This window comes from Hevea brasiliensis, chromosome 5, assembly GCF_030052815.1.
Source record: "Hevea brasiliensis isolate MT/VB/25A 57/8 chromosome 5, ASM3005281v1, whole genome shotgun sequence".
NCBI lineage: Eukaryota > Viridiplantae > Streptophyta > Magnoliopsida > Malpighiales > Euphorbiaceae > Hevea > Hevea brasiliensis.
Window position 1 is genome coordinate 111,826,648 of NC_079497.1, and position 12,889 is coordinate 111,839,536.

At 26.8% G+C, this 12,889-nt stretch overlaps 1 protein-coding gene across 1 annotated transcript; it reads left to right on the top strand.

Annotated features, from left to right (window-relative positions):
* Positions 1 to 8,712: 8,712 nt before the first annotated feature.
* Positions 8,713 to 9,586, top strand: LOC131180286 (dehydration-responsive element-binding protein 1F-like). The gene has a single exon (XM_058147888.1). The coding sequence runs from the start codon at positions 8,768 to 8,770 to the stop codon at positions 9,389 to 9,391; it is 624 nt and encodes a 207-aa protein (XP_058003871.1). The 5' UTR covers positions 8,713 to 8,767; the 3' UTR covers positions 9,392 to 9,586.
* Positions 9,587 to 12,889: the final 3,303 nt, after the last annotated feature.

A 12,889-nucleotide genomic window follows, 5' to 3' on the forward strand; every position in this document is an offset into this window, starting at 1 on the left:
CTTTATTTATAGAGAGTGAAATCTATATATTCATAAATAGAAAGCATTTGCCCTAAAACACTAAATAATTCCTTGCATATATTTTGATTTTTGATTTTTAAAAAATTAAATTACATTAAAATGGAAGAAAATAAGCGCTTCCACCCTTGGTGGATAACAAAAATAAAGATAAATTTTAAAATATGATTTTTTTCTCATATATTAAAAAGAAAATTATTATCAATTATATATATATATATATATATATATATAGCCATGGGAAGTTTAAAATTTAAAGAAAAAGTGCTTCGTAGTTTGAATTATCCATCACATTAATTTGCTTTTGTGTGCACTTATGTATTGAGCTCTAATTTGCTTGCTCAATATTCTATGTCCATATATCTTATTTTCTATAAAAGCTTACCAATCTTATTTTCTATAAGAACTTTTCTACAACTAATTCATTTTTTTAAATATGTAAATCTCAATTATTTTACATGTGAATCTTACTTTATATATTATATTTTAAATTTAAAATAATAAATTAAATATAAATAAAAATTTCCCATGATCAGATTTATTAATTTTAAATTCTTAAATTTAAAATATATATGTATCCAAATTAAGATTATATTTCACCAATATTCATGCATTTTTTTTAATATAATTGAAAACTCATACTTCTAGAAATAAATTCAATACTTCTAAATTAAAGCTAACTGATTATCATATTAATTAATTCTTGTTGAGCTCTTCCCTTACATATTCATTAGGCTTAGCCTGACCAATCTTACATTAAAAAAAAAAATGTAATTAAGCCTTCGCCATTATATATATTTGATCGCTTTCATTAGTTGACCAAGCTGCTACATGTAATTTTTCAATGGAGGGATTAGACTATCTAGGGAACTTGTGCAGTGGCATTATTTTGACTGCACTTTTTATTTATTTATTTTCATATTAGTATCTGAAATAAAGTGGGTAAAATAAAACATAAACAATTAATAATACTTTCTAAGAAGTAAGAAATATTTTGCTAGAAGAATCAGCAAAAAAGATTAAAGATTTTTTTAATTTATTTAATTTTAATTAAGTTTAAAATTTCATAGTAATGATGGTAATTTCAATATTATTAAATTAAAATTCATTCTTTTTTTTTAAATTGTCATAGTTATAATTAAATTTTAAATTGTAAAAATAATTATGATATCATGAAAATTAAAATTTATTAGTTATGTTGAGTAGCTATAGCTCCGAATTTAGTCCATGAAATCTTCCCAGCTAGGTGTCGTTGCTCAGGAACAAGTCAGTCTCCAAAGAAAGCTTCTCAGTTTTTCAATTTCTCACTCCTAATTTATCCTTAATGGATGTCTGGCCTCCTGCCTGCTCCAGCATGGCCCCAACCCCCATGGTGGGTGTGAAGAGGCAAATTGGAAAGATGATCCAAGGCAAACAAGGATCTGGGTTAGATGGTAGAGCATGGTTTTATGCATGCAAATTTATCATGTAAGAAATGGGGAATTTGCATTGTGCATCCTGTGCTTGATGAGACATATCAAGTAAAATTCTTGTCCTTTATTTCCATGATTAACAAGATTCAAACTCTTACGACAAGTAAACTTGTTTAATGAATCATTCGAACGAGATAAATAAAATTATTTTTAAAAGCTTTTATCAATGAGTTTGTATTGCTTTGATTTCTACCAAAACCAACCCCATCAATTAAATTTGAATTTTGCTTGGAAAACATTGCAAGACTTTTTTCAGCATTATTGTTTTGTTCTAAAAACATTGAATCTGTCGTAGAAACATTGTAATTTTTATCTTCTAGAAAAAAAATTTTCTTCATTGCGGACCCTCTACATTCCCTTAGAAAAAATAAAAAATGAAAGGTCATCATCCACTTATTATTATATTGCCATTAGCAGGCACAATAAATAAATAAATCCATTTATAGGAGCATTGCTAATAGTTCCAAGATAAGATTTTTGTCTGATAACAACCTTTTTGTATTTTTGGTAAGTTTTTATTATATTATTTTTTTAAATAATGGATTCATTAATTCTAATGAAAAAGCCTTTGTAGTACAACAGGCCCAAATTGTAATAAATTTTATATATTTTTTTAAATTAACATGATATTTTAATTAATTACAACTTCTTCACATGAAAATTCTTTATATACAAAATGAACCATAGCATCAACTTGTCCAATAATTTCAAAATCATAAAAATTAACAAAAATATTGTTAAGTATGAATCATGCATTTTAATTCAAAGAACAGAGGCATAGAGACATGACATGTTCCTACTTTTACCCAATGGGTACTTACGGTGGTTTTAAATATATCTAGAGTTTGAAATAATAAGGTAGATGTAGTTATTTTAAATTTTTTTATTTTTGGACTTTTAAATACATCAAGAATTTGGTAGAAATCCAAATCCATTTTCACTTACCTCTGATTATTAGGTAGAATTTATAAAAATTGAATTCAATTATTTCTTTTTAACTAATTCTCATATTTGAAATGAAAAAATTTAATTTCTTTTAACTTGAAAATTTATCATTTTAAAAGAAAATTCATGTATGATTATGTAAAAATTATTTGAATTCTTTTTTAACAAATGATTGATTTGGAATGAACGTTTAAGACTTCCAAAAGAAAGGATATAACCCAAATCCTTCTATCCAAATACAGCATAAGGCTAAGCCCAAGCAAAAGGCTTTCTACAAAAGAAATGATGAGTGAGATTAAGGAAATGATGCGTGCCAAATTTGGGATAGTGAAAAGATAGAAAAACATGAAAAATAAGATCCACACAGCTACCATATGATACATGTTCATGATAGAGGCAGCTACCATATGATACATGTTCATGATAGAGGCACTGAAAAGAGATGAAAATGGGCAAAGCAAATTTCACAATTCATTCAACATTGCTTCAAGTGAACCATCCCATCTTCGCTCTATAGCCCACCACCACCTTCCTTCACCAATTGCTTTTCCTTATTATTTTCTCTTTGTTTTCCCACCTTCCACCAATCCTCTCTTCTAATTCCTCATTTGTATTTTCTTATTATTTTTCTTTTGGTGTTTTATGGCTCAAGTGGGAACATCAATCAAGTAGCAAATTTCACATCATCCCTTAAAAAAAATAATTAATCATTTAATTGGATTGATGAATCGTATTGTTCACACTCTTACATAATTTGATAGTCAACCGTAAAATGAATTTATTAATTTCTTATCCCATTTTGAGAACATTGATTGAGATTTAAGTATTGAGAATTTCATATTAAAAAAATATGAAAAAAATATGAAATAAAAAATAATAAATAAGTAATTGAATTTTAACATTAAATTAAATATTTATTTTGATGTATGAAATAATTTAATTATTTATATAAGTCTAAATTAATATATAATTTATTTAGTATTATTTTCAAATATATATATTAAAGCATAAAAATTACCTCATAAAATTAAGCTATTTGGCATATTAATTCATTAAAAAACTTGCCATGTATTACATTTTGTAATCCAAGTAGCTTAATGATTTAATGAATAATATCCACTTGACATAAATAGATTACTTTAAAATTTAATTTTTCCTTTTTAATTTTAAGATTTAAATCCTCATTTTCATTTCTTTTATACTTTTTACTTCTTTTAAAGTTGTAATATTTTTATTTTTGCTTTTTTTTCTTTTTTTTATTCCTTTGATTGGTAAACATAAACTAATTTAAAATATAATATAAATCATTTATCAACACTTAAAATTCAAAATTAAATAGTATTTATATCCTTTATTGTTAAATAATTTATTTATTAATACTAAAAAATAAATTTCTCTTAAATATTGATATATGACTTATTAAATTTTTTTAATTTTTTATTTGCTTATATCGATAATTTCATTGTTTTATATATATTTTTTAATTTGTATAATTATTTTTTAATTATTTATTATGTTTTATTTTTTAAATTGATTATGTTTATCTCTACAATAATAAATTGTTTCTCAAATTTTTTTTGTTATTTGCATAATTATATATTATACTTCAAAATATAAACATTTCTATAAAGCATATGGAGTTTGAAGATCAAATGACTAGAATAAAAAAAATATATAACACTAATTTTATAACTTTTTAATGATTTATATAAAAAAATGTTGTTTAAAAAAATACAAAATATTTATAGGAAAATTAAACAATGAAAATTTGCAATTGGTGAGAAGTATAAAAAAAATTAATAAATTCAAGTTTAGAAGAACAAACTTAAGACCTTGAAAAAAAAAAGAATAAAATGCAAATCATAAATTAAGAAATTATTATTATTATTATTTCTTGAACATCACCATAATATTTAAGATTTTCTTGAGCATATTTATTATTATAGTTGTAACATCCATAATTTTCAAATAATTATTTTATATATACATATTTTTTTCTAACCCTAGTATTGTGGACTTCGCTTATGTACTTTCATTTCGTGGAAATTTGATCGTTGCCCGGATTTGCAATTTCGGGTCGAGCAAATAAGTTACTGGAACCATTTCAGAACCGGGTCAAGATTATAGGCTACCCCACCGTTTTCAGACATTCTGGACGCGTTCCAATTGTCAGATTTGATATAGTTAAACTCGAACTCTACATTACTCAATTTTTGCCTTGTACTGTGTTAGAATAAAATTTATAAAATATTCGTGGATGATAAGAAAATTACGATTCCTATTGCAATAGCCTTATAATATTGTTAAGGACCGTAGGGCAGGTTTATAGAATTTTTAAAATTAGTCTAGATATTTTTTGAAAAATATTAGTTTTTGAAGTCTTATAATTGAGTTATTTGATGTTGTGATTATTGCTTGGTTTGGAGGGCCCAGGAGGGGCCATATAATGATGATGAGATCTGGGTTGAGTTTAGAAGTGTTATTTGAACCATTTTGCAGATTGGGTAGGTCATAGATATAGGGAAGACTCTGCCGGATTTTCAGCACAACTTAGGGTGTCTTTGGTCTTTTCTAAACTTGTATTGAGTCAAATATATTAAATAATTACAATAAAATTGTCAGGTGAGTTGGGACGACCTTCCTCCTCCATTACCGCAGTTGATCTCGGTTCAAGTTTGTGAGTAGAATATTAATTTTAATTGTAATTTCGATATTATTATATGTTCAAGCATGCCCATACATCACTTATAAATATGTATTTATGTAGTTAAATACTATGCACGTTTTATATTACATTCATAATTGTTGAAGTGCCATGGATGTTGTTGGTGGTAATTTGGAGCAGTGTGTGTGCATGGTGTGTGTATGGTATGGTATTGGATATGGACAGGACGGGTTGACATGGCTTGAGAGACACTTGCTGGGACCCCACATTTGGTTTATTAAGTGAAAGTCCGGCTTGAGAGACACTCGCTGGCAGAGGTTGGATAAAGAGGGTTATATAGGGGATCAGCTCCCATATATGTATTGTTTGACAGTGTTGGGTGTGTGAGTGCTCCAAATTGCATTTTTGACGTGATTTATATGAAAATATTGACGATATTGCATTTCATTCCACATGGTGAATTAGCTTTAGATAGCTATAGAGATTGTAGTTAAAATTGATATTTTACTCTCTAAGTTGAACGTTTACTCCTGTTCATCTATTTTTCCAGGCTACAGGAGGATTATTTGTTGTGGCTAACCTGCTCTTCTTCTTCGTAGTTCCATTGATAGTAATTAATATATTATGTATAATTGAGTTAAATTTTTAGACTCCGCATGTGTTAGAAGCACTTATTTTTATTGTGGGCCTGTATTATAAAAGTTATGTTGGACCTGTAAAATTATTAACTGTATGCATGATGGGATTGAATGAGGGAGCTGAGCTCCCATGTGAGTTATCATATTTTGATTATGTGGAGGGCGAGCTGAGCTCCCCAAATTATTATATATTGTATTTATAGGTTAGGTGAGTCAAAAACTCGTCGTTAAATGGTCCATTTTATGGCCGAACTCTGTCCAGTTGAATTCTTGAAATTGGACCCAAATGGGCCTTAGAGTTGGGTTGAGGAATAGTTAAGCTTACTACGGACTTCGGGAGCTTTAGGCTGGCCTAGGTTCTAGTGCCGGTCCGGCCCATAGGTTGGGTCGTGACAATAGTTATTATGAACAAACTATTTCTAATAATATGTGATTTTTTGAAATGCATATAGAGTTTGAAAATCAAATGACTAGAATAAAAAAAAAACATTAACTATATAAATTTTTAATGATTTATATAAAAAATTAGATGTTGTTTTAAAAAAATACAAAATATTATATAAGAAAATTAAACAATGAAAATTTGCAATTGTTGAGAAATATAAAAAAAAATTCAATTTTAGAATAACAAACTTAAGAAAAAAAAAAAGAGAAGAATAAAATGCAAATCATATATATATATTTATTTTAACTCTTTTAAATTTTCTCTCTCTCTCTCTATATATATATTTATTTAGAGAAAAAATTAATTTATTTTAGATAAAATTATTTTATTTTAGCTATTAGCATCTAAAAAAATAATTATATTATTTTATTAAGATATAAGTAATATAAAGTATTAAAATTATTTATTTTTCACTATATATTCAAAAAAATTTTAAAGTATTAGAACATTTGAATAAATTATAGCTTAATTACACTATATTATAATATTTTTAAATATATAATATTAACTATTCAAAATATAAAGTGAATAAGAAATATATAAGAAATAAGTATAATTAAATAATATATTGAATTGATAATACTGGCTCTCTCAAAAATAATTTTCTGGCTTCGTCCCCTGGATATACATATAAAATAAATAAAATTCACATATTTATATTTTAAACTTAAGGTGATCCAGATTGAGATAAATTTTCTCATGTCTATGTGCATTTACATATTTTTATTAAATTTGGACTGATTCAACGGTTGACTCATATATGAAATCGAATTGATTTTCTCATTGAATTAGATGAAAAATGGACTCAAAAAAACTGGATGACCCAATGATTAACATTAACCTGATAACCTGGTCGATTTAAAATTTTCTTATTTGAAAATTTTTAAAAATATCAATTATATTGATATTTTAATATTTAAAAAATTAAATTTATATTTAGCTGATGAATAGAATATTATTTAGTTATTATTTTTTATTTATAATAATGTAAGAAATTTATTAAAATGATATGTTTATTTTTTATTTTTAATATACAATTAATTTTTATAAATATTAGGAAGATAATTATTCAATTATAACAATATTTTTATTTTATATATTAACTATAAAGGTTGAGAATAAAAATATTTAAAATTTAAATATTTTTAATATTTTTACAAAAATTTTAATAATATTTTTAAGATATATGTAAATATCACTACAATAAATTTAAATTTTAGCAGTATGTTTTATATATTATTAAAAATTAAAAAATATTATTAATAATAATTTTCAGCAAACATATTTAATATGTATAAATCTCATAATTTAAAATTTTTAACAATATTTTTACACTAATTTATAATACTATTATATATGATATTATTTATATTATTTATTATATTTTATGTTATCTTAATATTAATTATCACTTTAACATTATTTATCACTTTAACATTATATACAAAATAATATTAAAAAAGTATTGTTGAAATCTATATTTGTTGTCGTGTATAATCTAATGAATGTTAAAATATTAATTCTAAAGTTAAAATTTAGTTGATTAAAATTATTTAATTATATTAATAAATATAATATTTAATTAATTTTTTAATAATTCACTAATTAAACGTTGATCCAATTCTTCAGTTAGGTTAATTTTCAAACAGAGGCAACAAATTCTCTGGAATCACGTGAAAAAAGCAAGCAGACAAGACCAATGCCAAAAAAGAAGTCGACCTTGAACCTTGACAACAGTAGTAATAACAAATTAATAATTCCCAATTTAACTTATTTTAAGAATTTGGACTGTTGGACCCACTACCGTCCTTCATGTATGTGCTTTGACGTCGGCTTTTCTCCCTTTTTTTTTTTTTTTAATATTTTTGCTTGACATTTTTTTTAATTTAATATGGTCTGAGTCAAAATTCAACTCAGCTCCAATGATTTCTAATTTTTTTTTCTGTTAATTCAATTCTTTAATTTTTGTTAAGTAAATTAAATTATAGTATTTTAAATTTTAATTCAATTTTTATCATGCATTATGACGTAATAAAACATACATCCCTCCTCTTTTATCATCGTTTATTGCAAGTCCTAATGGACTCTTCAAAGTTTATCATCTCTTCATCTTTATTTTCTTAACTAATTTTAAATATTTTTAATTATTTAAAATATAAAAATAATATTTTATTTATTAATAATATATTTTTATAAGTTTTTTTTTTAATTATATTTATTAACACAATTATATTAATTTTAAAAATGGTTTTTTATAATGTCAAATCCACTTGCCAAAATAAATAAAGGACTATTTCTTCCCTTATCCGAATCGTTCTGCTTAAGTGGGGGGGGGGGGGGGGGAAGAGGAAATAGAGCGTCCCTGTCGTCGACGTTCGTTTTCTTCATTGCTTATTCCACGTGGGGATTTTCTTTTACAATTCAACACGTTTTTCATGCTTTGCGTTACAGTGTATGTTCCTCGTGCTTTATGTTTTCCTGTATAAGTATCTCCTTCAAATTGCTGCTTTCCTTCTCCTCTCCATAGACAAAAACCATATTTCTCATCTCTCAAATCAAAAAAGGTTTCTTTTTTTAAACTTTTATGGAGGATTTATCATCTTCTACTTCAAACAGCCAACAAGCTGATCTCAAAATGGGCACGCAAAAGCGCAAGGCAGGAAGGAAAAAGTTCATGGAGACTCGCCATCCTGTGTACAAGGGTGTCCGGCGAAGGAATGGAAAGTGGGTGAGTGAATTGCGACAGCCTCATGCCAAGTCCAGGATTTGGCTTGGAACGTTTTCAAGGCCTGAAATGGCTGCTAGGGCTTATGATGTGGCTGCCTTAGCTCTTAGGGGAGATTCTGCCTCCTTGAACTTCCCTGAATCAGCCCATTTGCTGCCTCGGGTTGGGTCTACTTCTATTAGGGACATTCAGTGTGCTGCTCTAGAGGCTGCAGATCAGAGTTATGTTCATGTTGATCAGTTTCAGTGTTCTTCTTCATCTTCTTGTTCTCCATCGATGACCAAAGAAGATGGAAGCGACAAGGTTGAAGAAGGTTGTAAGGGGAAGGTGTTTTTGGATGAGGAAGAGTTGTTTAACATGCCAGCACTACTTGATAGTATGGCAGAAGGGCTGATTCTTACGCCACCAGCCATGAAAAGAGGGTTCAGCTGGAATGATGTGGATGACGACCATCCTGTGGATTCGACTCTATGGAGTGATTGATGGTCCATACCTTTGAAGGGAAATTTTTTACTGGACCCATCGCTGTGGATTCAAGATGCAATATCAATTATGGGATTTCTGAAAAACCACATATTTATGTCCTACTTCATGATATAACATTCATGATATATCGATTTAGGTAAGTTTTTTTTTTAATTTAAAATATTTTATACAATTGATACATCAGGATTATTAAAAAATAAGTATAAAATTTCAATTCCTCTTTATTTATAGATAGTGAAATTCATATATTCATAAATACAAAGCATTTGCCCTAAAACACTAAATAATTTCTTGCATATACTTTGGTTTTTGATTTTTAAAAAATTAAATTACATTAAAATAGAGGAAAATAAGCGCTTCCACCCTTGGTGGAAAACAAAAATAAAGATAAATTTTAAAATAGGATTTTTTTCTCATATATTAAAAAGAAAATTATTATCAATTATATATATATATATATATATATATATAGCCATGGGAAGTTTAAAATTTAAAGAAAAAGTGCTTCGTAGTTTGAATTATCCATCACATTAATTTGCTTTTGTGTGCACTTATGTATTAAGCTCTAATTTGCTTGCTCAATATTCTATGTCCATATATCTTATTTTCTATAAAAGCTTACCAATCTTATTTTCTATAAGAACTTTTCTACAACTAATTCATTTTTTTAAATATGTAAATCTCAATTATTTTACATGTGAATCTTACTTTATATATTATATTTTAAATTTAAAATAATAAATTAAATATAAATAAAAATTTCCCATGATCAGATTTATTAATTTTAAATTCTTAAATTTAAAATATATATGTATCCAAATTAAGATTATATTTCACCAATATTCATGCATTTTTTTTAATATAATTGAAAACTCATACTTCTAGAAATAAATTCAATACTTCTAAATTAAAGCTAACTGATTATCATATTAATTAATTCTTGTTGAGCTCTTCCCTTACATATTCATTAGGCTTAGCCTGACCAATCTTACATTAAAAAAAAAATGTAATTAAGCCTTCGCCATTATATATATTTGATCGCTTTCATTAGTTGACCAAGCTGCTACATGTAATTTTTCAATGGAGGGATTAGACTATCTAGGGAACTTGTGCAGTGGCATTATTTTGACTGCACTTTTTATTTATTTATTTTCATATTAGTATCTGAAATAAAGTGGGTAAAATAAAACATAAACAATTAATAATACTTTCTAAGAAGTAAGAAATATTTTGCTAGAAGAATCAGCAAAAAAGATTAAAGATTTTTTTAATTTATTTAATTTTAATTAAGTTTAAAATTTCATAGTAATGAGGGTAATTTCAATATTATTAAATTAAAATTCATTCTTTTTTTTTAAATTGTCATAGTTATAATTAAATTTTAAATTGTAAAAATAATTATGATATCATGAAAATTAAAATTTATTAGTTATGTTGAGTAGCTATAGCTCCGAATTTAGTCCATGAAATCTTCCCAGCTAGGTGTCGTTGCTCAGGAACAAGTCAGTCTCCAAAGAAAGCTTCTCAGTTTTTCAATTTCTCACCCCTAATTTATCCTTAATGGATGTCTGGCCTCCTGCCTGCTCCAGCATGGCCCCAACCCCCATGGTGGGTGTGAAGAGGCAAATTGGAAAGATGATCCAAGGCAAACAAGGATCTGGGTTAGATGGTAGAGCATGGTTTTATGCATGCAAATTTATCATGTAAGAAATGGGGAATTTGCATTGTGCATCCTGTGCTTGATGAGACATATCAAGTAAAATTCCTGTCCTTTATTTCCATGATTAATAAGATTCAAACTCTTACGACAAATAAACTTCTTTAATGAATAATTTGAACGCAATGAATAAAATTATTTTTAAAAGCTTTTATCAATGACTTTGTATTGCTTTGATTTCTACCAAAACCAACCCCATCAAATTAAATTTGAATTTTGCTTGGAAAACATTGTAAGACTTTTTTCAGCATTATTGTTTTGTTCTAAAAACATTGAATCTGTCGTAGCAACATTGTAATTTTTATCTTCTAGAAAAAAAATTTTTCTTCATTGCGGACCCTCTACATTCCCTTTGAAAAAAATAAAAAATGAAAGGTCATCATCCACTTATTATTATATTGCCATTAGCAGGCACGATAAATAAATAAATCCATTTATAGGAGCATTGCTACTAGTAGCAAGATAAGATATTTGTCTGATGACAACTTTTTTGTATTTTTGGTAAGTTTTTATTATATTATTTTTTTTAAATAATGGATTCATTAATTCTAATGAAAAAGCCTTTGTAGTACAACAGACCCAAATTGTAATAAATTTTATATAATTATTATATATTTTTTTAAATTAACATGATATTTTAATTAATTACAACTTGTTCACATGAAAATTCTTTATATACAAAATGAACCATAGCATCAACTTGTCCAATAATTTTAAAATCATAAAAATTAACAAAAATATTGTTAAGTATGAATCATGCATTTTAATTCAAAGAACAGAGGCATAGAGACATGACATGTTCCTACTTTTACCCAATGGGTACTTAGGGTGGATTTAAATATATCTAGAATTTTAAATAATAAGGTAGATGTAGTTATTTTAAATCTTTGATGAACTCAAGCCATTGATGTCTCTTATCTTGGTGGAACCCATTTCAGTTATGGAACACATATCTGTTGAATTGCATAGTCTGCTGTATGCATATTTAAGTTTCCTCTGGTACTACTTGCAAGGACTTGATGATTAAAATTTCCTTAATAATCTGAAACTGGCTGAAGTTTATTTTACCTTTTATGAAGTTTCCTAAAACTGAAATTTGTGGTCATATGTTATCTGTAACTTGGGCAGGTCTGAATGATTTCTACTTGAAATTATGTCTAAATTGATGGCAAATTTGCTTGTAAACCTGCATTTAGATGAATCTATTGGTTTTGACTGTCATTGGCCCAAATTCTCAGATGCTACAAATATAACCTTCATTTCAAGTTACCTTGGCCTTTTCATTGTTTCTCTGTTTCTTTTTTTAAATAATTTTTTTATACCTTGAGTCTTGACAGCAGCCAAACCCATAAATCATAGCTTCATAGTCTAAACAAAGTCTTGGATCTTAAATGTTCATTGTACTTTTGTTAGAAGCTGACTATCAAAGGTGTACTTGCAATCCTTCAAGGGTAAATACCTTGGGAAATTGAATGTGTTATTCTGCACAATTGGGAAGTATTTCGGTGCCTCAGGGTAAATTTGAGTGAAATGAATTTCATTCAGATTGATGATTGTAATCTGTTTCTGATGCATACATTCTGTTGAAGTTTCATAGTTCATCTTTTATGAAGATATTTCAACTGTTATGAGTAAAAGTTATTGATAAGCTCTTTCCTTGCCTGTGTTATATATTTGCAGGAGCAAAGCAGCAGCTGTTGCAAAAACTAAGTAGATTCGAGAAACTGGCGGAGTTGGACCCAGTTGAACTTGAGAAAAGAATGCTGGAGCAAGAAGAA